Source organism: Endocarpon pusillum (assembly GCF_000464535.1).
Source record: "Endocarpon pusillum Z07020 unplaced genomic scaffold C685685, whole genome shotgun sequence".
NCBI classification, from domain to species: domain Eukaryota; kingdom Fungi; phylum Ascomycota; class Eurotiomycetes; order Verrucariales; family Verrucariaceae; genus Endocarpon; species Endocarpon pusillum.
Genome location: NW_006913475.1, coordinates 19959 through 45514, shown reverse-complemented (window position 1 = coordinate 45514; position 25556 = coordinate 19959). Strand labels below are relative to the sequence as shown.

The window sequence follows — 25556 nt, the reverse complement described above, 5'->3', positions numbered from 1 at the left end:
TCTTCTACTGCCTCAATTGCTTCACACTCGTACGGAGCAAGTACTCGTTTTCGGCATCGATTGTGGACTTTCTCGCTGCGGCGCGCAGTTCCTTCTTGGATGATTCGATAGCCAGTTGTTTCAGATATATTATGTATCTTAAATAGCTGCGTACGAGGTAATTTGCCAGCTGTGTGGCGTGCATCAGCAAGAAGGCGCGCACGGCGCGGCGTATCGAGCATCGTTTTTGGCGTTCGTGAGGCCGCAGGAGAAGGAGGATCTATAGAAGTAGGCTTTCGGCAGATGCGCCGTCTATTTCCCTGTTTAGAACTCATTATTCCCTAAATCTGAGTGAGTATTGGTAGAGAAATAGGGGAATGAAGAAGGGGGGTAGAGGAAGGGGATCTGAGAACTCCCGTAAATTTTGGCGCCAAGCTTCGGACCGAAGGACCGGAGGACCCACTTTTTGACCCTTGATGCTGAGAGTGCCGTTCTTGGAGAAATACAGAGTACTCCTTTTAGCGATGACCTGAAGAATATCATTGTTTATGCACTCTTCTATTCCTCAATCTAACATCTTGTTGGTGCAAAATATGCAGACTCATTTCTAACTTCTCAGCGGTGGGAGATTCTAATTTGTAGACCATGCTAATTGGTAACCAGTAAGCATGCGGGCATCAAAATGCTCCAGCGCTTTATTCCTAGTCAACAGAAAGTATCACCATATTTCAGTGCTAGACATTGAAAAGCATTTTCTCAGCCTGTCGATACGGAGAGCGCTGAATGGCGCAGGGCCATCAGATGCCTATTTTCACCTGGGTATGAGTTCTGTCGAATTGCGAAAATACCTCAATATCCATCCTCAACCATCGATTACACTCTATTTGGTTTTGGTAACGCCCCCATCCACGGTGACGTCTTGCCCGGTCACAAAGCCGGCACCAATCAACCACTCTGCGCATTCCGCGATATCTTCTGGCTTTCCTGCGCGGTTAGTTGCATGCTTCTCTGCATCGTCCCCTTCGATCTGCCACTCCTTGCTCTGTTCATCACCCTGCTTGCACTCATGAGCGACCCTGATTCTCCCCGGAGCGATTAGATTGACCCGAATTCCAAACTTCGCCATGCTGACGGCCATGCTATGCGTAAGTCCCAGTAAGCCGGCTTTGGTGGAGGCATAGCCTTCCTGATTGGGGTCAGACTGGAGCATACGGAAGGACGAGACGTGGATAATGCACGGCCCTGGGCCTTCGAGCTTGCGCATTTCATCCTCAGTAGACACTTTCATGTAGGGGATACACGCTTGACTAAGTGCGAATGGAGCGGTGAGGTTGGTTTCGACATAGGCAATCCATTGATCTATGGTGGACTGGTCCTCCATGGTAGCACCGTCTTTCCAGAAAGGAGTTGAAATGCCGCCATTGTTGATCAAGACGTCAATGTGCCCATCGAAGAAGTCAGCAGCCTTTTTCGCAGTAGCTCGAATCTCATCGACAGAGCGAAGGTTGCAGAGAGCGTAGCCTAGCGTTTTATTCAGGTGTTCTTTGAGGTGCACGGTGGCCGTGTGAGCGAGTTCGTCTTCGTTGAAGTCTAGGATGAAGACTTTGTGGCCGCGTTGAAGGAAATGACGGGCTAGACAGCGACCGATGCCTTGCGCAGCACCTGAAATGAGAATGTTCTTTTGCGGTGGCGCAACGGTAGCTGGAGTCGTCATAGCGAGGTGAGTGGCAAGTTCGATCGTGGTGATTACGGGATAATGCTGCAATGAGTTTTGGATTCAGCTGCTGGTAAAGCTGTAGATTTACAACGGTAGACAATAAGTTAGAATTTGGCAGACGGGCGTGTACCTCGAGGAAGCTAGAGTCCACAAAGTATGGTAAAATACAGAATGAGACGCAGACGGCCTCAATAGTATATAATAGTTCTATCATCGTTGGCACAATCCTTACCACACCATTTGCTCGTACAAATGTCGTCTTTTTCCATTTTACGTCACATTCTTGATGCCCTACAGTCAGACCTCTCCGAGCCAATCAGTCCCAACTCTGAGCCAGATTATTGTTTACGCTTCAACGTGAGTCATAAAAGCAACCATCAAGGTCTCATGCAGTATGTGTGCTTAGGAGCAGTAATTTTGAAACTGTGAGAGGATAATATTAGTAATATCGATGGTTGATTTGCTTACGTAGTACTCCGTATGTTATAATTCATCTTCAACATGGAAATTACTAGGCTGACCATTTCTGATTTAGTTAGCGCATAGTTTCGGGCAAACCTTTTACAACGAACTCTCACTTGACGTGAACGTAAACATCGATGCAGCTACGTGAGCGGAGTCAGGAGCGTACAATGGCACCACAACCTTTATAAGCAGCTTCATAGAGTTCAGGTAGCCGCGTTGAGGCAGATAAATTGTCAAGAATAAGGCATCGGTAGAAGTCACGTTCCAAGTCATTTAACACCTGGACCGAACCCGCTACCGCTTGGGCACACCACCATGACGGGTAGCGAAGATCCTGCCACTGTCCTTGAACAGTTCATGCATGATGCTGCAAATCTTCCTGCGGAGATCTGTCATATGATGGAGGAGATTCAAGCCAAAGATCGAGAGGTGCAAAAGTACCAAAGCGCAATCAACGCAAAAGACGGCAGTCTGCAAAAACATCTCAAGTTGAATGGCAGTTTGAATGCTCATCCGAAGGAGAAGGAGTACGCTGATACTATCCTCAAGAACTACGATCTCTGTCAAGAAATACAGAACCAAAAAATCGCTTTAAGCGACAAGGCGTGTGTTCTGCTTGACCGCCAGGTCAAATTGCTTGACATGAAGATACGAGAGCTACAAAATGATGGCCAACTTCTTGATGGCCCACCTATTCCGTCTATCTTTAATCGCAAAGCAGCTCATCCTGATTCATCCCGGGGGTTCTTTGCCGAGGTGAACCCGCAAGCACATCAGCCATTGCAGACAACATCTGGCAATGCTACTGCTGGCAGCCTTCACTCAAACCTCACAGCGCATCGATTGAACCCACAGCATCATCTGTCGCCTTCTGTGCCAGCATCTGCCTCACGGCTCTCACAACTCTCGGCCTCAGCCACTTCTCACTTTCACCCACGAAATTCCGCCCCAACTACTCCCGCACCAGGCGCCCATCAACTTCAGCAACAAGCCTCATCTCAGCGACAGAGGGAATCTTCTGCCGGAGCCATTGACCACAAGAAGCGCCGCCTCAACCTTGGAGCCTTGCCCGCCCAATCCTCTACCCTTCGGCAATCATCGCTCGGCCCTGGAACACCAAAGGCAGGCACACCGACCGGAGGAACTGGCAGAGCTGGAAGCGCTGGTCCAAGATCAGCAGTAGGTCAAAGTGCTGCAGCAAAGAAATCAGCCGGACTCGTCAAAAAGCTCGTACCTCACCATCAGCAGATCAGTAAACTGAAAGGAAAACCATCAAAGCGCCTGGGCGGTACAAAGAGAAAGGGCATGTCCCCATCAGTCCGATCTCGCAACAACACCGGAGACGAAGACGACTCCGTCCTTTCATCCGCAGACCCATCCGACACCGATGCTTCCACCACGACCCGTTCTCGCCGTGGCACTGGCGCCCGTACCTCCACTACCAACAAATCAGCCGCTTCTGAGGACGAAGAAGATGTCGACGTCGAGATGGGCGAAGGTGAGGAGGTGGAGGAAGAACAGGAAGACGATCGGAAATACTGTTTTTGTCAGCGAGTCAGCTTTGGAGAGATGGTGGGTTGCGAGAACGACAAATGTCCTTATGAATGGTTCCATCTGGGCTGTGTTGGCCTGAAAGAAGCGCCGAAGGATCAGGACGTTTGGTATTGCCCTGAGTGTCGACCTAAATTTACAGGAACGGGAAGAAAGTGAACATAACTATCTGGTGAGATAGGGATGACGAAAAGAAGAAAATAAAAGATGATCGAAGGCTTTCACAGTTACACTGTCGATGGATATGTCCCTTATCCCTCTCTTCATTCTCTTATCATCGTGAGTCCAGATCAATCTTCTATCTGCTCTATATGAAAACCAATTTCAATGTTCAGACCCATACGAATTGAAGCATTACCCAAGCACAGATCCATCTGCCATTTACCCTTTGAGAAAGATCTATACTCATAACTATGAAAGTCCAACGCAAGACCTCGTTCTCAAAAATCCTAGTATAATCATCAGGACATCCTCGTCTCCTCATTCTTCGGCATCACATTAACAGAAACCGGCGGCGCGTGCTCCACGTCGGCGTTCCCCCCCCTAAAACTTCCCAGCGACGGAGAAGTTCGATGCGACAATCTATCAACATCCTCGTAGCTCTGCAGCGGGACATCGTACGCGGACCTCGACGCTACCGCCGATCCCGCCCACGCAGTTGCTGGTGTCGCTCCAGCACGGAAGTTGGCCGCCGCGGCACTGTTGACGGCATTGTTGCGCACCCTTCTCCTTTGGAAGATCCGATACGTCAGTGCGTAGATGATGGCGATGAAGAGGAAAAGGCCGAAATAGGCGGGCAGTCTATCCGTGTCATTTGCGAAGACGAGTCCTAACGCGCCATTGATGATTCCTGCAAGGATGATGCCCGGGCCAAGGTACCGGTGTATTTTGCCCGCGAGGGTGAGGGAATGGGGTTGGGGCTCCTTGCGGTGGTAGAGGAAGCCGCGGAAGCCGAGGGTGGGCTGGATGATGAGGAGGAGGATGAGGGTGAGGCCGAGGCCTTGATGTGGGGAATTGAGTTTCGGGTGTTTGTTGTTGTGGACCGAGTTGTAGATGCCGAGGGTGAAGCCGACAAGGATGAGGAGGATGGTGCTGCATTGGCAGATGACATGTATCCAGAAGGCATGGTGGACGGGGAGGCGGGTCAGGAGCGCGCCGAGGGGAAAGAAGACCACGAAGCAGGCGGCCATGATGACGCCGTGGACAATCGTGGTGAGGCGACCGCTGGGCGGATATTGGCCGTGAACCACGCCGCTTTCGGTGGTTGACAAACTTGGGACGCCGCCTTCGCCTGTGGCCGTGGTGAGGTCCATCATGAGCTTGCCGTACGCTATGTGCTGGGTGATGCTGGCTTCCTGGCTGTCGGAGTGGAGGAATGAGTCAACAGGGCCAAGGGCATAGATCATGGGTTGAGCAGTGCTCGTCACATCGATCTTTCCTCGTTCGGCCGCCCGGAGAGGCCACGACCGACAGCTGGTGCAGTGTGCATTAATGTTATAGGTTTCGTTGTCTACGAAGGTCCCTTCCAAGATATGGACTCCAACAGCCTTCGTGTGCTCCGGCTCCTCATGATAGGGTCCAATGCGCGGACTGAGGGTAACATTTTTGCCATTTTCCGATGGATATGCCACAAATATCAAGGCGTCTTTCATCTCCGTACCGAAACCAAACCCCACCCAAGCGTGGCCTGCCGGCGCAGATACATGAAAGAAGAGGTCATCGTTGGTTGGATCCAAGGGAACATTGACCGATAACGTTAAATTCGATTTTTGATCCCCTTGTACAATGAATGTTGATGCTGGACGTGTGGCAAGAACCCCAGCGATAAAAACTGGAAAGGTCAGTAAAGCGGTAAGCAGAGGAGTGCCCTAGGGCCGTCCTTGGGGTAAGGCCTGTGGTCAATGTGGAGGGCTTACCAGTCAGAAACAATATGCTTGGTAGCCAGGGTTCGGTATCAAGTACCTTCATAGCACGAGAACAGAACACAAAGACACCGTGTAGAAGAGACTTGGAACTCCAATTTCAAAGAAGATATAAGGCCGACTATGCTATCAATATCATCTTATACGGAGTACGCTTGCTTCCTTCGTCCACCCTCCCACCAACAACTTGTACTCGGCATGCACGTGTGGAGAGGGCCGTTGGCTCTTCTTTTTGGCAGAGGTTCCAACTAACTAACTTAATGCACCTCGGGGCCGTATAATGTCAGCAAAAGCCACAGGTTTGAGGTTTGGGTCGGGGCTGCATTTCTTCCGAAATGCTATTGAGATACCTCCTAACTGGCTACACCTGTCAGATGCGCACAAGGTTTCTACCGTTGTAGCATATCATAGCCTAGCTTCAGCCTCGCACCAGTAGAAACCCTCCCCTTCTAACCCACTTGTGCAAGCGAAATTCTTCATTACTTCCGGAAGAGAATGTCTACTCCCTGTACTCCGTACTGCATCGGATCCGACTAATGTTAACGTCTTGTTCATCGGATGATGTCTTGATCGTATGCTTGCTACTACGTACTGCGTAGGTCATGCATGCTACTCGAATAGATGTGTAGGCACAATCGGTAAAGCCTAATTTAGGTCTGACAACCTCACATCGGGTCGCTGAAATCCGGGGCCGCCACCAAAAATAATAAAGTCAGAATGGGGGCTGGGCATCCTGTTTGGTAGGATCACGCAAAGTCTGTGCTGTCGTACTACGTACTTCCAAGCAATCGTATCGGGTCCACCACGAAGCCAATAGGACGAAATCATAGTCGTACAGTTGCAGATGGATCCTGCTCCTCGTGCCGTTCCTCTTCAGCAGCGGCATATTGATCTATTTTGCCTTTTGCCGCATAGACGGATAGGGCCAAGTTCTGTCTTGGACGATTTAGTAGCACGTGCAACGCCTTAGCCTGACATATCCGGCTGCACTTAGCAGGGTACAGAGTACTACTAGTACGGAGTACTTACCGGGAGAAAGCCTCTGAAAATGACGTGGTATTGGTCCTTTAGGGATTTAGCAGACGTTCTATTATTTTAGGGATTGTCAGGAGGCTCAAATAGTGATATCCTAGCCATAATTTTACCGTTATTGTCTTAAAATGACGTCTTAATAACATAATTTAATTAGATCTCAGATGTTTAGATGTACTCCGTATAGTTCTCTGTTAAACTAGATCACGGTTAGGCTGAAAATAAGTACACAATTGATGGTAATTTAGGCATAGTTTTCAGAGGGCCTTCTCCTGCTAAGTAACTTCGTGTAACGTGACTCACTGACTTGTGCAACACACCGCATCGGCAAAACCCTCGAAGCCACCAATTCCAGCTCGCCGCCCAAGCAATGTTTGTCTACATATATGTCCATTTGAATCATCAATCAATTCTATCTCCAAGATAGGGCCAGCAATATTGAAATATGTTGTGAGACTCGAAATGCACGAACTAGGAGCATCCTGCAAAAGCCAACGACTGCGCAGCCGGTCCGAACATGCGTACTACGTAAATTGAAGAGCATAGATCGAATTCCAAATATTGAGTTGTAGGATGAGATTTCAGTTTGAGTCATTGCAAATTCGCGATCTTGAAAGCTTCTTTATGACATTTTTCTTTGGGTCTAGGAGTTAAAGCTTTATGACTCACATCCAAAGAGGCTATGTGGAGGCATGTGTCTCATGTAGAAGTGCGGCTGTACACAAGCAGATCATATAATTCATAGAAAGGTAGAACAGGCAGCATTTTGATTGTCTTCTCAGCTTGCCGTTGACCACCAAAGTGACATTGGGAAGCATGCAGCACCACAAAGAGGCCGTTGAGGCGCCAGGTGAAGGAGACGAATCACAAAAAAAGAAAACAGAGCTGGCTGAAACAGACACGGCAGCGGAGTACTTCGAGAGATACGAGAGAAGAAGGGGTAACAGAGAAAGCACGAAAGATAGCAACATGGACTACTGGCTTTCAGAAGACGAAGAGGAGGAAAGTCATCAGCTTAGAGCGCAGAAACGGAAGTCTCGAGCCAAGAAAGAGCCGTACGTGGTTCAAGATGCAAAGGCGCCAAAGCTGAGACCAGCAGAAGGTATTGCTTGGCCCAACAGGCTAATGAATGGATAATTGACTCATCATTCCAGACGTTCTGAAGAGACTGTGGTGGGACCCTAGCCTACATAGTGCAAACTTCACGATAGGATATCTGGAACGATTTGCAGGCATCACGGAGATGCCATTGGCCACGTGGGTCACAGAGACCAGCGATGAAGATTTCATCCCACAGCACAGAATCAAATACTTCAAGCGCAACACTGATGGAGAAATTGTCTGGGACCGGGAAGCAAGGATTGACAAGATCTTCGGAAGCGGTCTAACCGGCAGAGTGGATAATTCTGGCCGCGGCGAGGGTCATATTTCTGCTACGCATCAACGGGGCATGATATCAGGCAAAGACTCGTCAGAGTAGGATTCCCGCCTCACGTAGAAAGATCAGGTCGACGGGGTCAGGAACCGTGATGAGTAACGAGCGAGAGAAGGTCTAATTAGTTCTCGATACACATACTAACCTTAGTACTAGTTGTACTACGTACGTAGTAGTTGCAAAGGTAACTGGAACTAGAAGGGTGACTCTAATTAGCGCCTTGGCACCTCTATCTCTACCAAACCTAAGGATTTGCAGAATCGGAGAACATCCTACGGCGTAGAATTTTAGTACCCACACAGAAGGGTTACAAAGCTGCAAAGGGCCTTGCAGTGTCTTCGATGCCAAGTGCGGCTCGGGCATACTCAATCTTCAGGCTGTTGGCAGGTCTGGTCAGAATGGGTGAGAGTTCGATAACAGGAATCTTAATGGACATGCCTCCAACACCAAAGAAGCTGACGGGGAGGGCTTTCTACGAGAGCATCGGAAGTCCCAAGATGATTTTAGCTCCGATGGTGGACAGATCAGAATTCGTTGGTAGTTGTTACCGGATCGCGCTGTGATTTTTACTGACTTCTTCAACAGGCTTGGAGAATACTTACTCGATCTTATCTGGAACCCGAGGAATCGAAAAGTCTGCTTGCATACACACCGATGCTACATTCTCGCCTATTTAAGGAGACGGCAAAGTTTCGCGACACACATTTTCAGCCTACCAGAGATAGTCTCATCAATCATCGTGCTTCATCCAGCAAGCCCTGGCTTGATGGCAATCCTGAAATCGACCGACCCTTATTCGTCCAGTTCTGCTCCAACGACCCTGAAGACCTCCTCGATGCTGCTCGTTATGTTGCACCATACTGCGATGCAGTTGACCTCAATCTCGGCTGTCCACAAGGAATAGCCCGGAGCGGACATTATGGCGCATTCTTGCAAGAAGATTGGAGCTTGATATACAAACTGATCAACAAGCTGCATGAAGAATTGTCGATACCTGTCACAGCAAAATTTCGGATCCTCGAGAGCAAGGAACGCACCCTCGAATATGCAAAAATGATACTCTCTGCTGGAGCAAGCATTATCACTGTTCATGGCAGGCGGCGAGAACAAAAGGGCCACAATATGGGTCTTGCAGATTGGTCTTATATTAGATATCTAAGGGATCATCTACCGTCAGAAACAGTCATCTTTGCCAATGGTAATATTCTCAACCGAGGCGACCTGCAGCCTTGCCTTGATGCGACAGGCGCAGACGGCGTTATGAGCGCTGAAGGCAATCTTTCCGATCCAACCATATTTGCCGTCCCTCCGCCGCCAGGACTTGCAGTGCGTGAGTACTGGAGAGGGGAGCGAGGTGAAGAGGGCTACAGAATCGATGCGGTAATTCGACGCTATCTGGACATCATATACGAGTACGTCCTTGAAGAGGAACCACCACGGCGGCAACCCTTGTTCGTCCCATTAGATCCTCTAGATGCTGAAAAGCAAGAGACGTCTGCAGAGCAGCATAATAACGAGGGTGGGCCGCCCAAAAAGAAACAAAAGAAGGACCGACATGCCAAGGTATTGTCTCCTAGCTTGAAGGCTATGCAAGGTCATCTGTTCCAGATGCTCAGGCCTATGGTCTCCAGCCATACCGAAATTCGTAATGCTCTAGCGAAATGCAGCGCTGGCGACATACCAGCGTTTGAACGAGTACTAACAATGATCGAAAATGCTGTAAAACAAGCTCTTCTGGGAGAAGCGCGGAAAGAGGTCGGTGAACAATTGAATGAGAAGGCGCACGATGAGAATCCCTCTGGTTGGAAGTCCACCGGTGCCAAAGCAGACACCATCGCAACATACAAGAGGCCCTGGTGGATCTGTCAGCCTTTCATACGCCCACTGCCACAACAAGCAAAAGAGTCAGGTGCACTAACAGCTAGCAAGAAGGACATAGCAAGAATGAAGAATGAAGGTGACAAAGAAGACCAAGGACATATAGCGAGAGTTGACGGCATCGAAAGCAAACAAGAGGGCACCGCTACTGCTCCTCAGAACGAGCTTCCAAAGGAGGCACTAGTCTGCGGCTGAGATTGCTGCATCCGTTCTCGACTTGATGCGCATTTACCGAGCACCACTTAGCGGCTCAAGAGTATTTGCGCACACAACAGATACCTACAGCTTAGAGGAATCGAATCCCTGCATGCAAGTCTTGCACCGTTCCGTCTCCAATTTCAAGTTTTATACGCACCTTTCCTCTCGTCGATCATCCTCTAGCTAAAACGAAGTTGATGTCTAGCACGCTTAAACCCAGCTTTGTATGATTGGTTCTGGATTGGCAGGTATTTAGCGAAGATGTTGCAGTGTTCAATTCAAACAGGCGAATAATTTTCCCTGTACCCAAAGTCACCCAACTGGAAGGAGACAACCAAGGTATGTAATAAATTCTCGCTATCCTCACCCATGTCACCATGAACGTAATAACTCGAATGGTGAACAGCAACGATTTTGCAAATCTAAACCATAAGCTATCATTATGATTTGGTTTCCCCCTCTATCCTAGGACGTGGAATACGTCTTATATGGTCGACGGTCATCATATGGTTCACCGCCATTCACGAAGCCTCTTGGTATTGCAAGTGGAGATATCGTGCTTGGAGAAATTCATCAGTGCACTCTCACTTTTCTTGATAGTCTGAGCTTACCCACCGTACTGCATTCAGCCAATTTTTCCATCAGTTGCTTGCATTGACAGCCTTTTGCGCTCAAAGAGGAGCCTCTGAAATACGACAGCCAGTCTTAAGAGCCAGTCTCCAAGCCTTTCAACGAGCACGTGCTTCATCCGCGTTTTGAGTTCTTTGAATCGCTCTCTCAAGCATTTGTGGCGGAATCATCGTGCCAAACCATTTCGTTAAACATAGAAGACAGTGAAGATACGATAGGTGGAATTTACTTCTGGAGTGGTTGCTCACTATCTATGGATTCTACACCCCGAAGCAAGAGACAGTCTTGAGGACTGGACTGAATAACAAATGAATCAAGCCTTGCTCCAAGGGATGCGATGAATGATCACCGCGGCGTCACATTGCCATGCGAGAAGATGAGGCAAGACCCCTTCTACCTCTGACTCCACCTTAATTTTCAACTTGAAGTTAGTTTAAGCCGCCATCACCGGGTTCACATCCAGCTCTGCGAGCTTTCTTCGGGTCCTCTGCCCTGTCGTTATCCTTGTTGTGCTTCTTCCTCTTTGCATTGCCGGCTTCCGCACCGCTGTCACTGCTTCTATCGTAGTTACCTTCGTTCGTGCCGGAGCTTTCACCAATGTCATCTTCATCATCCTCGTCAGATCCAGATTCGAAGTGAACAGCCTTCAGCCTTTTACCGGTGTTGCATTTCTTGTCTAGGCCATGCCTGATACCACGACGTTGGGCAAAACCGACGCCGAAGTCCCTCACAATTGATTGCATTCGGTAGCGGGCCGAATCGACTGAGGTGAAATGGCGGAATGGACGCGGCTCATCTGATAAGTGGACACCATCGACGTCTGTCTGACCAGCAAATCTCTTGTTCAAGGCGTCAGCCCATTTCTGCTTTCTGGCACAGGTAACCATGAGAGGAAAGCTACATCCGTCAGTGGGGTCGAGACGACCTTTTCCGACTTCTTCCTCCACGTGCTCAGCATGTTTCTGCCATAAGAACTCTTCCTCGAGAGGATGATAGTGCACAACTTGCGGCCCGATAGTGACGGGCGCCTGACGGCGGTGAAATTGTTGACGCCATTTGTTAAGCTGGCGGATATGGTCCGGATTTGACCAGTCAAACTCGACATATACTTCTCCATCTTCGCGTTCTTCATCGTGCCAGCGAAATCTCCTGTTTGGCTCTGTGGAGTTTCGGGCCCTCCCCTCTTGACCCTTGAAGATGACCATCTTGTAATCCCCTTTCCGGATCATCTCGACTCGCAGCTTGCTTGGATCTGGGCAGTTCAGGACGGCCGGCTTGGGGTCGTACTCGATGAGATAGCCATTGCGCTCCGATTTCTCAGAGGTCGGCTTGTCCATATCATCCTCGATCTCACTTAGAGACGAGTCGGACGCGCCGTCGGTGGATGATGGGGGCCCAGAAGACTCGTCGTCATCTGGTACATCAAGTGCCTCCCTCCAGTACGAGTAAGGATACGGTGGATGGTTCGCGTTGTTGTATCGCAAGCCATCGTTTGGCTGGGTTTCATGGACAAACCCCTTGGTGTTTGTCAGCTTTGGTGCACGATCCTCTGGCAAGGCACGCATCCTCCTCCAGCCATCGACAGCACGTGCATAGTCCCAGCGATGTTGTTGCAGGTGACGTCGAGCAGCATAAATACTGTTAGTGGAGGTAAGGGAAACAAATGACGCAAGACGAGCATCTTGTTCCATAGCAGATGGTCTTGGAGCCCGAAGGCTGCTGTAAGCATCGATTATGTCATCGAGATTCCCTTTTTTTGCGCGGTAATCCTCTTCGGCATCACTCAGGACCCAGTGATTACGCTGCAACAAGCCAAAAATGGCAGAATTAGTCTGCGAAGTGGACTTGGTGTCTCGACTGCCGGTGTTCAGACGTCGGTGTAGTGCTGTCCTTGCACGCAGCCGAGAAGTCTCAACAGTGCGACCCATGGGAATGTCATAATCTTGGGGAAGCACATTGCTGTTTCGGGCGGTCTCTTCTTCCTCCCAGAATGCATCGGCTGCTTCGATCACATTCCAGTTGTTATTCCTAAGGTGTCTTTCGAGGATATGTGGCTGGATAGCGAAGGTGTATCGAATCTGATTTCGCAATGCTACGATACGGTCTGCTTGCTGTGCTTGAGTAGGAGCTGGAGCACATGGCTGGAGATCCAGTGGTGGAAGACCTTCACGTCGAGCCACTCGAGTCACTCTGGTGGTGGAAGCACCTAATCCAGGATTTGCAGCGATACTGGCAGCCACAGCATCACCTTCCGTAGTGCTTTGAACATTTTCTGAAAGCTGATTAGTTTGCGCTATACCAAGCAAGTCAGCCTTGATTCAAGGAGATGAGGCAACAGCCCTACTAGCTTCGGCGCCGGTGCGTGCGCTACGGCGAGCTTGTAGACGACAACATGAAGATTGTGAGCATGTCTTTTCTTGATATGTCGACCAACAAGATAAGAATCAAAGCGAGAAGATCGAGAGCTAACTTACCAGCTGTCGTGCTATCACCTTCTTCATTCGATCCATCTCCAGAAACGAGCATACTGGAATCCAACCCTCGCCCAGCAGGGGTAGCGCTCCCAGCCAACCCGCCTATGGCAGATCTACCTTGAGGCCGACGCCCTGTGCTGAGATTAGGGCCGGAAAAGCCTGCTCGGGAAGTCATTCTGAGTTCTCAGGGAGCTGTATGATATATCAAGAAAAGAAGGGAGAGCTTGTCGACATGCACTTGTGGCCAGCGGCCAAGTTCAGCAACTTTAGAATGTTCGCGTGGAGTAAATATATATTTGAAAACCACCAGCAAAGCCATTGTGCGCCCTAGGTATATAACACTTCTGCACGCAAACACAAGCTGTTTTGCAAGATTTACCGCTTTGGGAAGAGAGGGACATTCTCAGATAACAAGTATCTCAAGGAAACACTATATATCGATCAAAGTGAGGGACGTGAGCAGAAGAGAACAAGAGGCAATCCCATGTGCATTTAGGCTCTCATATCTGCATGCTCACGTCAGAGCATGCAACTTGATCCAATAGGAGCACATGAAAGCAATTTGAAGATAGAAGGCTGTTGAAACACAGGCAACGGTGACCAAAAACCCATTCACAACGGATAAAAGAGGATCACTGCTCTTTACAGAATAGGAGAAGCATCGTCTGCAACATTACACTTCACTATTCATATCCTAAGTCACATTGCAAACATTGTTGAAGAGGCATGTACCATGCAGCTACACCATGCTTAGATTCTCTTTACAGGAATCCTCAAGAGGAATTTAGGTCATCAAAGATAGGGAGCCTGATGTTCGTTGTGAAGTCTGCAGTCTGTTCGCCATGGATACTTGATAGAGAAATCCTCTTTGAGCTTCTTCTTACGTTATGCCAGCCTCTTCACAAACATGAGGCATGGATATCAAGAGAAAGGACTAGGGGTCGCTGAGATCAACCATGGATTTGTTCTATTGACATAGCATTGCATCTCAAGTGGCCAGTATGGCAAAGGGCCGCAGTTAATCCAGGTGCAGTAGAAGACCATAGAGCACTTTTCGCCGTTGCTGTTCAGATATCCAAGAGGTGACCTAACTTTGATAGCAGCACTTCTGAGCAGCACTTCTGGGAGGCAGAAATGGGAAAACGCGGTGCTCCACCTTAGCTGGCATTGCGAGTCGATCTGCCTTAGGTCTTCAGCAAGAATGGAGGCGCAGGAAACAGTTTTAGGAATGGGCGTGGTCAGCATTTATGCTGTCGTCCCAGTCTGCTTGATCGATGCTACTCATACTGGGGACTCTGCATCTTGATGCCGGCTACATGCAATCTTGTCTTGCCATGCAGTAGTGGTGGAGCAGCCGAGGTGACCTTGCGAAGTAGTTGGGGTCGTAGGTGGCAAGGGGCAGGCCTTGTCTCATCCAAATGTCGATGACCACGTCAAGACTCAAGATTCCACCTGTGGGTACGAACTATGTCTTCAGCAGAGATATAATCATTTGTTCAGGAACTCTCCATCAACAGCGCAACGCGCACGTCTTTGGACTACAGAGAATCAGATCTTGCCACGGCACTTGAAGCACTTCATATATGAGACGATTGTAAATGTACGCTCTGGTTGGAGACTCACACAGAAAGGATATGCTTAATTGAACAACAATATTCTGGAGAGCATTATAGAACACAACAGATATGCTCGTGGTTGGCTGGATCTCAAGACAGTAGTTCACAAGGCAACTACGATCACAGAAAACAAGGAAGAACAAGAGTGAGGCAGAGAAAACATATCCCCGTACTTTACCACAGGAAAAAGTGCTCGCCATCATGCTTCTTGGCACAACAAATTTGTCATACACTGCTGAGAACACATCTCAGTCACAATGAACATGAGGCGTGAGTGTTACCAGCAGCAGTAGGTCGTCAATGTGTCCGTATGCTTAAGGCTACATCGGATTTAGATCCGATTGAAGCATAGGGAAAATCCAGATCGGGTTGTACATTGGCAAAGAAGAGCTTGTCACTCACTGGCAAGACTGGTGGGAATTTTGATTGATGATAAAGTTTCATTGTCACTGGAGCCGCTCCTCTCTTCTATTGATACGCACTGACAGTTACTGGAAGCAAAAGTCAAAAAACCTCTCCATCAAGAAGGAGAACAACTTCAGCATCTGCTTGGCTACCAACTCTTCAACAGTGCAGGCCGGGTCAATGAGCAGCTGGAGTCAGAGATTAGACTCCAAGAAATCGGTGTGGTAGAGTCAATCATTGCCGCCGTCATGTTCGCTGCCATCTTCACACTCCTCGGCCTTGCCTTTGCCTTTGCCTTTGCCAGTTGCCTTGACATTTTCTTTGCCCTTAGGGGTTGGTTTTGCTCGCTTTGTAGGTGGAGAAGAGCCATCTTCACCAACATCCCCTTCGATCTCGTCATCTTGTCCTGCGTCTTCGCGACGATCCTTGCGTTTGCCACCGGAGTCTTTTCGCGCGTTGGTTCCACTAGGACCCTCGCCACCGTCATCAAACTCGTCATCACCATCCCCGTCGCCCTTGGTGGGATCCCTCTTTGGATGAGCGGGAGAGTAGTCGAAACCAAAATCATCGCAGATTTCTCTTACTCGTCTGCGTTGCATGTCGAGGCTGGCAGACGTCCGAGCTTGCCGTGGCTGACCATTCATCCCGGGCAGGTGTGTTTGAGTGGTGAAACGATGGTTGAAGTCACGTTCCAAACGTTGGCGAGGGTATGGAACAGTTCTGCCCCATTCTTGGTGGTGAATCTCATTCCAGGTTCCATTCCATGTGCCTGTGGTGCCTTGATACGACTGACTATTCCAGAATTCTGGATGGGCCTCCATGTACTCGAACAACCGGTCATTATGCCAATGCCAGAGCCACTCATTTTCATCGGCCTGGTATGAATCCCCTCGAACCTTGACGCTGATGCCCAGATTTCTTCGAAACCATTGCGCCGTCTTGTTGCCACCAAGATCACTAATGTGAAGTGGGTTATTCCAGTCAAAAGGAATAGTGCCTCCATTTTGGAGTGGTTGTCCAGGTCTTGCAGGATCTTCAACTGGCCCACGATCTCCATACCAGATCAACTTGAATTCTCCTCGACGAATCCACAGCAAGCCCATCCTTGAAGGGTTCATGACACCAACACGAACTCCAGGGTCACGACGAAAGTTGATGAACCACCCATTCCGGCGAGCATAACTGCCCTGACCATAATCTTCAGCAGCATCCAGAAGATCATGTGCATCTGGCGCTGGGGGAGCTCCCCCAAAAGGTCTACCTGCAGCCCACAAATTCTCTGTGTCATCATGTAGTAGGACTGGCTCTTGGTAGGTTCTTCGGCGACGGATATTTGCCGGAGCTGCATGTGGAGCCGAGCGAAGGCCATTTTGCATCCACTGGTCCATCGCACGTCCCATATCCCAGTTGTGCGTTTCAAATAACACTCTGGCAGCATAATAGTCGTCTATGCCTGCAATGGTCATAAACAGCGCGATTCGTTCATCTTGGTGGCACTGGTTCGGACCTGGGATGCGAAGGCGTCGGAGTCTTCGTGTCGCGTCTTGAAACTGCCGTGGATGAAGTTGTCTTTCGCGGAATGCTGCAACGGCTTCATCGAGGTCGAATCGACTCTCAACAAGCAAGACACCAACATTGAGAGTTGTGAGTTGGGGTCGAGCTGTGGGCTGAGCAGTGATTAGCCGCTGATATAGTGCGTCAACTGCAAGGCGGCGGTTATGATGCAAGGAGTTGGCACCCAAGAGACGGTCTCTCTCAAGCTGGTTCGCGTCGCGGCCAGGTTGATTTGTGAGTTCTCTCCGGAGAGCTTCATTGAGCCGATGGTTGACAAACTTCAATGCAGAGCCCATATCCCAACGATTTCCCTCCAGAGCCGCTCGCAATTCATCATAAGTGACACCGGATGGCTCACCCAACACATTTCGAAGTGTGGCAATACGATAATGCTGCTGATCTAGTGTAGTTGTGGCTCCTTCTGGGCGAGGGGTGACCAGAGCAGGGCTACCAGCGTATGGGGTATTACCTACAGGTATCGCCCAAGATGAACGAGGGATCAGCGGATTCCAATTTGTGCCGTCAGTCTCTGGGTATGACCAAAAAGATCCGCCTGATGTGCTTGAAGTATCTGATTCAGACCCGGAAACTGCATCAGAGCCATCTTCATCACCACCACTGTTCTCATTTTTGTCATCTCCACCAGAAGGGTCATTTCCCCCTAATTCTACGAGTAGCACTGTTGAGCCCATGCCAGCAAGAATCCCAGCAACTGAGAGCAAGTATTAGTTCAATCTTCAAAGCCTGGTCTTCAAGGAGCATGTTTACCTTGGATTTCGTCAGTGGTATAAGTACTGACTTCAGGTCTGCTTCCACTAGAGGCGGCGGTGGTATCTGAAAACTGCATCAACTCACAAAGACACTCCTTTGTACGGGAAAACCTTACCTGGGTAGTTCTGAGCTGGTCCAGTATTCGCTGCAGTTGCAGGCGTGCTGGTTGCTAAAGGGAATACACTGTTAGGCCCTTCCGATCGATCGGGACTAAGGGACCCAGAAGCCTTTCTCTTCTTTGATGGGATCGGGTCCGACATCTTATGTCCCACTGCATCAGCATCGATAGGACTTGTGCAAGAATAAACAAAGAGCAAAGCAGGGGCAAATTGTGATATGCTGTGATTGCTCCTTCAATTTGGTTCCAGAAGAGGCTATTGCATACCTCGATTGTGTCGTGCTCCGAACAAAAAGGCTTCTGTCAATAAAATTAATAGAGAGGGAATGCGGTCAAGAGGCTGTCATAAACTTATCTATCGCCTCAGGCAGCGAAGGGAAGCATTGCATGCCTTGTCGATGAAGAATGTTGTGGTATAATTGAGATCAAGAGAACCGCAGGTGGAGTATTTTGTTTGAGTGCCTGGTTGTGCGGCCACAAAATATAGGGCGCAAGCGTGTCTGACGGAACACTTCTGTTCTCTAAGCTGTGAACAGCTTGCTGGCATTTGCGCCAAGCATGCCAGTTGGGTTTGTGTTCCACAGCACTCAAGGTGGGCTGTGAAGCGTGCGGGAGACGGAGGACTCTATGCTCTCCTTGTTGATGGAACAGACGAGGAGGCCAGCAGGTGGGTAGAAGCATCAATGACATTCCAGTATCGGACATAGAAACTGCAGAGGAACAGCACCTCTGCTCCACCATACTAAATATGGAGGAGGCCAAAGCAGGTCTGGGTTCTGCTTCCTGAGCATGCTTTCCTTCCACCACATTCTTTCTCCATCCTGTATGGAAGCAGGCAGCGTTTTCCATGTCCCACCGTTGCGTTAGAGCCAGGGAGAGAGAGCACGCTGGAAGCTGCTCTCATTCCTGAGCACTATGGCGAGCTTTATATATACAGCCCCCCTTTCAGCAATGACAAACAAGCTCATTCCCCGCAGTTCACCAACCACGCCCTTTATCTTGCTAAACACTGACGGCTTTCTATACCAAACCAGTACCAAACCCACATCTCTGAATAGGGGCGCCTGCTCTACCGAAGCTTCGAAAGACACAAAGCAAGCTTATCTACCCACCGCGACAACCATTTTCAAAAGCACAAATCCGTAGCCAGCAAGCACATCTCACGTCTCATAGCTGCCGCTGCAAAATCCAGATGAAACCAGATCAGCAAACATAGCTGACTCCATCACACACATATGTTCCATGATGTTCTCTCACCTCTTCAAAGCACGTTCGCGTCTTTCTTCCCATACTCTTGAAGACGACATGCATACAAAGAACCCCCTCCCCGTAAATACAGGAGATGTTGTTCAAGATAGAAGCATCATGCTTCACGACTGTCACGATTCCCTCCATCCATCCACCCTTACCTACCTACATGACTAGCAAGCTGTCTGCCGAACAAGACCAACCCATGACAAAGGCATGCTTGGACGCGGGACGTAAGAAACTGCTTCACTGCCGGACAGCTTCATTGCATCAGGATTTCCACCCCTGGTATCCGTTCAATTCACTGATCCTCTACTAGGTAATCTGCTAGTTTATCAGCGGGCCGCTGTGAAGCGTACATGTATGCATGCATGCCTGATATACATGAGAAAGAAATTGTGATTGAATACTACACTACGTACTATAAGTAGGGGTTTGGTCTTGGCACTAACTAATATGCCAAGACATTATAGTATGTCACGTGATCATGATCGTCCTCCACAACCATCATCACAGGGCTGGAAGATGCATTGCATTGTAGTGCATCAATGAGGGGTGATTCGCTGGGTAGACGATGGTTCCATTCTTGCAGGGGTAAAAGGTGAGCAGGTGTCTTGAGAGCAAGAGGGAGTCATCTCCCAAGTGAATCTAATTTAACCAGAGACACGATGTCGTGGAGACCATTTCTGATACCTAGTACCTAACTCAACGATCACGACAATTTCGTTACTTTGATTTGGTTGGATAAATTACTATGCAACCAACTCTTTCCATGAAGACTCCTCTATCGTCTATGGTCATCTATGATCTATGCGCAGCGACAACAGGGGATGGATGAATGACTCCACCACTTTTTTGGGCGGAAAAGAGGGCCCTTGGACATGGTGCGAACTGGATTGAGTAAAAGACAAGGATGACAAAAATGTCTCACTTGGACTCCGCCTCCATTGTCCTGTCCCGCCTGCACTACGCCTTGGTTGACAGATGCTCACTTTCTGCCCCGACTGCGCCGTGATCGACGAGGCCTACCAGCCTTCTTGCCACCCGAAGCACCCCGGGTGGGTTCATCGGAGTCACTGTCTCCATATTCTCCTTCTTCATGATCTCCTCTCTTGCGCTTCATTGAGGTGCCACCCCTTTTCATGCCTTTTTGAGTGGTCTTGATTGGCTGATCGGCGCCCGACGAGTCACCTCCATCATCGTTGTCACCGGGAGATTCGTATTCTTCTTGGTCATTGACGTCTGCGGCCTTCTTCTTGCCCTTCTTGTCTTTCTTGCCGGGCTTCTCTGCCGCCGGCTTCCTCTTCTTGCGTGGTGGCTGATCGTCACCGTCGTTATCATTGCCGTCATCACCAGCCTCATCGGAACTGCCGGAAGGAGAATACTGTGGCGGCGGCGGCGGCGGTTTCTTCGTTGGTCCGGGGGGGTGTGCAGGAGAATACGGCAACCCAAAATCCTCGCAGATGGCGATTATCCTCCTCCGCTGGGCATCGAGACTCCTCATTTCTCGCGCAGAACGTTCTTCGCCGTCAGCATTCGTCGTTCCAGCCCAACGGTCATTGAAGTCAATAGTCATCTGTTTTTTGTCGATTTTGATGGGCCATTTGATCCCCAGACGCTCCCAATCTTCCAAGCTGGTAGCATCCAACAGCTCAGGATGTTTTTCAATCAGCTCCCAGAGTCTTTCGTTGTGCCACCACCAGATCCAATCATTTTCCTCGTCCTGGTAGAACATCCCTCTCTTCTTGGATGTTTCACCCGTCGTCCTCCGAAACCATTGACTAGCCGTGTCATTGAGGTGTCTGACATGATTGGATTCGTTGTAGTCGAATGGATAGCGAATACCGCTTCCCCGCACTGTTTCGGCTCTGGTCACTTCGGCAGTCGTAAACTCCCCCCTTCGAACATAATCGCACCGCCGCCTCGTGGGTATGTTTACACCGACTCTTGCCTCTGATCGTGGGTAACGGACCATCCAGCCATTCCGTTCTGGATTCGATGTGTCGTCATAGTCGATAGCGGCATCAGCAAGGTCATCCTCGTCAATGTTGTCCACACGGCCAGCGAGAGGGCGTGGGTGGGGCCAAAGATCTTCAGTATCAGTATGAGGGCGGCGGGGTGTTCGAAACGTCGATCGGGTCAGCTCGCTGGGCGGGATAGGAGCTGAAGTCAGTCCGTTACGCATCCAGTGATCCATCGCCCGCAGCATGTCATAGCCATGTGTAGCTAAGAGGGCTCTAACTGCATACCAGTCGTCGCTGCCAGCTATCTCCATGAACCGAGCAATGCGTTGGTCAAGATGCATCTGATTGGGGTTGATCATTCGAAGGCGTCGTTCCAGTCTCTGGTGATGCTCTGTCTCTTCCTCACTTTGTATGCGCTCAAGAAACGCATGCACGGCTTCATCCACGTCAAAGCGATGGTCGGCAAGAAGTTGCCCCAGGGCCAGGGTGGTGAGCATGTCAACTTGATCCGCACGCACGACTTGGACCAAGCGAGTGTACAAGAAGTCGATGCCAAGTCGCCGATTGTGGTGAAGAGAGTCTGCCCCGAGAAGACGGTCTCGTTGTTGCTCTGCTGGACTGCGACCTGGTGCATTCGTGCGGTGACGGCGTCTAGCTTGGTTGAGGACATCGTTCATCCTTCGGAGCGCCGTGCCCAAGTCCCATCCCGATGCAACAAGAGCATGATGAAGATCGCCGTCAGTAATTCCGACAGGCTCGCCAAGAAGCTGTCGCATACCCCAAACGCGAGAGGCTTGCTGCCTAAGGTTGACGGACCTTGGATTAGCAGCTGGAGTACTGATCGATTGTCTTGTTCTTCCTGGTGTACGAGCAATGATGTTGCCTACAGGAACATTTCTCGAGGCATGTGGAATGATGGCGTTCCATCTTGTCGTATCCGCCTGAGCTGGTTCATCTGGGTTCCCTGGCTCGCTCCCCGGGTCACTTTCTGGACGACTATCTGCTGGCGATTCTGGTGCTGATGATAGCTCCGACTCGGGCTCTTGTTCAGCTGGTGGATCTTGCTGAGTGGTGGTAACAATGCTGCCACTACCGCCGACTGGAGGTTGATTGCTAGAATTGGCCATTTGGAGAAGAGTATTGGCAGCTAGGATCAACGTCAGCAAGCGGAATCTCTTCAAAGTTAACTACTGACCCTCCACATCTGCTGCAGTCAGCGTTGTTGTGGTGGTGGTGGTGGTAATTGCCAATCCAGCCGCCGGTGCAGTTGAAGAAGCTGGTATAGTTTGGCCTACGCTAGAACCTTCAGGGCTTCCATCGCTGCTTGATGAAATGCTCGACATCCACTGTGAAAGTGATCAGCATGAAGTCTCAATCGCTTGAAGTTCCCTGGGCATCTTGGCTCTGACCTTGATTTGCCTTGACTGAGGGAGCACAAAATTTTCTGATGACTTGAGGACAAACACGAAAGGTTTTTGCAGCAGTCAAGTACAGATGGGGGCAGTCTGTGCTATGCAAGACAAGCGGTTTTCTGATGAATGAAGATGGGTTTGAAAGCGCAATGGTGGCAATGAATGTTGAAAATGTGCATCAAAAGTTGGGTGACAGTGTCAAAGTGTGCGGTAAAAATGAGTGAAAGCTGGGCCTGCCCCGAACACTTCTCTTGGACACCGCATAGTTTCGGCATCGCAATACCTGCCTTGCGGTACCGCCATCATGCCGTACCTGACCGCCCTTATCGAGTGTTAGGCCCTTAGACCGGTCACCACGAGAACGATGCGATCTGGAAGTCGTCTTCTATATACGTATATGAAAGCAGCTGTCTAACGAAGCCAGAACTCAGCTTACGGCCTGTTTGGGTAACGGCTAGTTTCGTCTTCCGTCGATGTTGTGCTCGATCGATCGAGATATCTATAATGCGTTCAACTTTTCTACTCTGGATCGTGGCCACTGGCCAGCCTCATGCTAGATGGCAGAGCATAAAAGGTCAACGAGAATTGGGAAAAGAGAAGGCTTATATATATTCCAGCCACATCCAGATCAAGCAACCTTCTGACACAAAGGTTTGGCTACCGATCTTCTTTGAATGCAGCTTAATAACCGCCACCTTTGTAGTTGGATCGCATCTTCTGGCTAGCTGTGAAGAAGCTAAAGGCAGTCATCCATGGCTGAGAAGGACGAGCGGGTGCAACTACCGCCCCTTCTGATGACGAAAGCCTGCAACTTGTAAAGCTCGTGTGGATGGAGCTGTTGAGAAAGACTTTTGTCGTGTGGTGTTATGTTCTCTGGGCTGGGAGGGGAGGCCTCTTAGCTGGCACTTCTGCAAGCGAGCAATGACAGTCTTGCTGCTGGCAATATATCGAAGCATAGCCGCATCTAGCAGTGAAGACATGAAGAATGACAAACAAAGGACTCAGATGATGGAAGGGACATGCATTGAATGAGAACGGTGCTACAGTAATACTGCTCAGGTTTATTCCTGGCTGGTCTTGTGAAGAGAACGGTGGAAAGTGAGATGAGGTGAGGTCAGGCTTCAATATACATTTTGAAGTACTACTTACTAGTAGTAGTAGTAGTAATAGGAGTTTTGTCTTGGCACGCTAGTAGCTGTTACTAGTAGTCAACCATTAACTGCCAGGTTGCATGAAAATTTCATCAGCAGTAATCATAACGTGTAGAGTACATCGTCTCTCTGAATACAGCCAATGCAGCTCACTTTGATCACTCCCCTGTACCGTTGGCTTCTGAGACTGAACAACTTTCACTTGTCAATCTTGCCTTCCGTCTGTGCGCCGTTCTGCTCCTCTTTCACCGCATCTTCATCTTGAGTCATGCAAGCATCATGGCACTGTCCTGCTCTTCTTGCACCACATTCGCATCTTGTGCCATGCCAGTATCATCAGCACTTTCGTCCGGGGCCCCAAGTCCTGCATCATCCGCCGTTCTTTTCTTCTTCGATTTCTTGGTGGCACCTGGTTGACGGAGGCGCAGGCAGGTAATAGCCGCAAGCGAGCGCTTCGGACGTGGTTTGGTCTCACCAGGCAGCATTGCCCCAGCAAAATTTGCATTCCAGTTGTCAGTGAGCTCACGGCTCGTACACTTTGGGTGTGCGAGCAGGTAGTTACGAAGCCATAGCAACTCGAGTCGGTTGTATCTCGTGCCCTTTATCTTCTCCTCTTTCAATCCGACCTGGGCCCTGCAATTAAAAGGTTAGTTTCGATGCACAAATTCGTGTGAGGGGTAAGCTTACATGATCGTCTTCCAGCGCCATCTGTTGAGAGCTCTAACGTGATCCACATCGTTGCGATCAAAATTCTTCCATTCCGGATATGTCATAGTTCTTGCAACATGGTACTGCATGTAGTGGAGCTTCAGTTTGGCTTGGTCGAAGTCGTCTCCACCTCTCACTGGCGCTCTGTCAAGATACGGATTCTCTACAGGAAACTCGCTCTGGATCTGAACCTGACAAAGGTTATCATGGAGGAAGTCTGACTGTTGGGGAGTGTGAGCTAACTGAATTAGGACCAGGTGCCTCAGCCCGGTCAATGATATCGTGCATGTGGTGCAAGATTGCTAGCTCTACGTCCCAGCCGGCATACTCGAGATACCACAGTGCGTCCCTCAATGTCAAAGACTCATCGTTGAGCTGAGACAAGACCTGTGCCCCCTGACGATCGCGGACAGCTGTAGCCTCGGCTGGTGAGAGAGAAAGTCTCATGAAGGTTTGTACGCGATCTTCATTGTAAATTATCTCGTTGATAGCAGCTTGTAGAGAAGCTTCATCGCGAACGACACTGGGCCGAAGTCGAATAACGAACGGGTCGCTGCTGTCACTTCGTGGGCGGAGAGCAGGCACTTCGACTGTCGAGAGTCCTAGCTCCTGTCGAAATGTACGAAACGGACTTCCAGCATCGTCACTAATGATAGGTCTTGGTGGTGTTTGGGGATCAGCAGAGGCTGACGCGCTTGCTTCTCCTGACGTCCTGTTAGCTCCCGCTCACACGCTCATACGCTCACACGTAGAAGCATCAGTGAAGCCATTCCAGAGCTAGAAGCGCTGGCATGGTCAAGCTTTACCTACGGAAATTCAGTAGACATACCTTGCAGGCTTCGTGGACCATCATTGAGACTATCAGCGGCATCTTGCAACTCTGTGGAAGATCTTTGTGCCTCTGACGTCTGTTGAATAGAGGGAACAAGCTCATCACTAACTCGGGGCTCAACCGAGCTTTGTTTCAGCTTCTTTGGCGGCATCTTGCTTGCTGTCTTTGGACGAGAATTATCGGTCTGTGAACTTCAAGAGCTACAAATCTTCTACTACAAGATTGACGGGTGAAAGAATTGGTCTGAAACGTGCAACACAAAGAGATTACAAAATCGTTGAGGTGGTGGGTACAATGCAGATTCCTTAAAGCTCACAAACACGTGAGAGACTGCAAAGTGTTCAGATATTTGCGGTATTGCGCATCTCAGGAAGTGTTTCTGGGTTGCCAAAAACTGAGCCCTGCATATTGAACTACAATGCTCAACCTCGGCGATCCTTGAAAATCACAATCAGCCAGCATAACTGGTAGGTATATGCGCTACCTCATCCCCTTA

At 49.6% G+C, this 25556-nt stretch overlaps 9 protein-coding genes across 9 annotated transcripts; 3 read left to right on the top strand and 6 right to left on the bottom strand.

Moving 5' to 3' along the window:
- Positions 1-859: 859 nt before the first annotated feature.
- EPUS_07636 (uncharacterized protein) lies at positions 860-1693 on the bottom strand (the record flags this gene model as incomplete). Its single annotated transcript, XM_007787626.1, has 1 exon — positions 860-1693. The coding sequence occupies one exon, from the start codon at positions 1691-1693 to the stop codon at positions 860-862; it is 834 nt and encodes a 277-aa protein (XP_007785816.1).
- A 783-nt stretch (positions 1694-2476) lies between these two features.
- EPUS_07635 (uncharacterized protein) lies at positions 2477-3871 on the top strand (the record flags this gene model as incomplete). The annotated part of the gene is made up of 1 exon (XM_007787625.1): positions 2477-3871. One exon carries the CDS (start codon positions 2477-2479, stop codon positions 3869-3871), a length of 1395 nt encoding a protein of 464 aa, XP_007785815.1.
- A 302-nt stretch (positions 3872-4173) lies between these two features.
- Positions 4174-5680, bottom strand: EPUS_07634 (uncharacterized protein; the record flags this gene model as incomplete). The annotated part of the gene is made up of 2 exons (XM_007787624.1): positions 4174-5543; positions 5629-5680. 2 exons carry the CDS (start codon positions 5678-5680, stop codon positions 4174-4176), a joined length of 1422 nt encoding a protein of 473 aa, XP_007785814.1.
- A 1802-nt stretch (positions 5681-7482) lies between these two features.
- EPUS_07633 (uncharacterized protein) lies at positions 7483-8146 on the top strand (the record flags this gene model as incomplete). Its single annotated transcript, XM_007787623.1, has 2 exons — positions 7483-7768; positions 7821-8146. The coding sequence occupies 2 exons, from the start codon at positions 7483-7485 to the stop codon at positions 8144-8146; spliced, it is 612 nt and encodes a 203-aa protein (XP_007785813.1).
- Positions 8147-8499: 353 nt separating this feature from the next.
- Positions 8500-10174, top strand: EPUS_07632 (uncharacterized protein; the record flags this gene model as incomplete). The annotated part of the gene is made up of 2 exons (XM_007787622.1): positions 8500-8634; positions 8687-10174. The coding sequence occupies 2 exons, from the start codon at positions 8500-8502 to the stop codon at positions 10172-10174; spliced, it is 1623 nt and encodes a 540-aa protein (XP_007785812.1).
- A 1061-nt stretch (positions 10175-11235) lies between these two features.
- EPUS_07631 (uncharacterized protein) lies at positions 11236-13333 on the bottom strand (the record flags this gene model as incomplete). Its single annotated transcript, XM_007787621.1, has 2 exons — positions 11236-13100; positions 13282-13333. 2 exons carry the CDS (start codon positions 13331-13333, stop codon positions 11236-11238), a joined length of 1917 nt encoding a protein of 638 aa, XP_007785811.1.
- A 2199-nt stretch (positions 13334-15532) lies between these two features.
- Positions 15533-17887, bottom strand: EPUS_07630 (uncharacterized protein; the record flags this gene model as incomplete). The annotated part of the gene is made up of 3 exons (XM_007787620.1): positions 15533-17568; positions 17625-17690; positions 17743-17887. The coding sequence occupies 3 exons, from the start codon at positions 17885-17887 to the stop codon at positions 15533-15535; spliced, it is 2247 nt and encodes a 748-aa protein (XP_007785810.1).
- Positions 17888-19981: 2094 nt separating this feature from the next.
- EPUS_07629 (uncharacterized protein) lies at positions 19982-22300 on the bottom strand (the record flags this gene model as incomplete). The annotated part of the gene is made up of 2 exons (XM_007787619.1): positions 19982-22104; positions 22153-22300. 2 exons carry the CDS (start codon positions 22298-22300, stop codon positions 19982-19984), a joined length of 2271 nt encoding a protein of 756 aa, XP_007785809.1.
- Positions 22301-23786: 1486 nt separating this feature from the next.
- On the bottom strand, positions 23787-25211 carry EPUS_07628 (uncharacterized protein; the record flags this gene model as incomplete). Its single annotated transcript, XM_007787618.1, has 4 exons — positions 23787-24153; positions 24208-24419; positions 24472-24932; positions 25058-25211. 4 exons carry the CDS (start codon positions 25209-25211, stop codon positions 23787-23789), a joined length of 1194 nt encoding a protein of 397 aa, XP_007785808.1.
- Between the last annotated feature and the right edge of the window lie 345 nt (positions 25212-25556).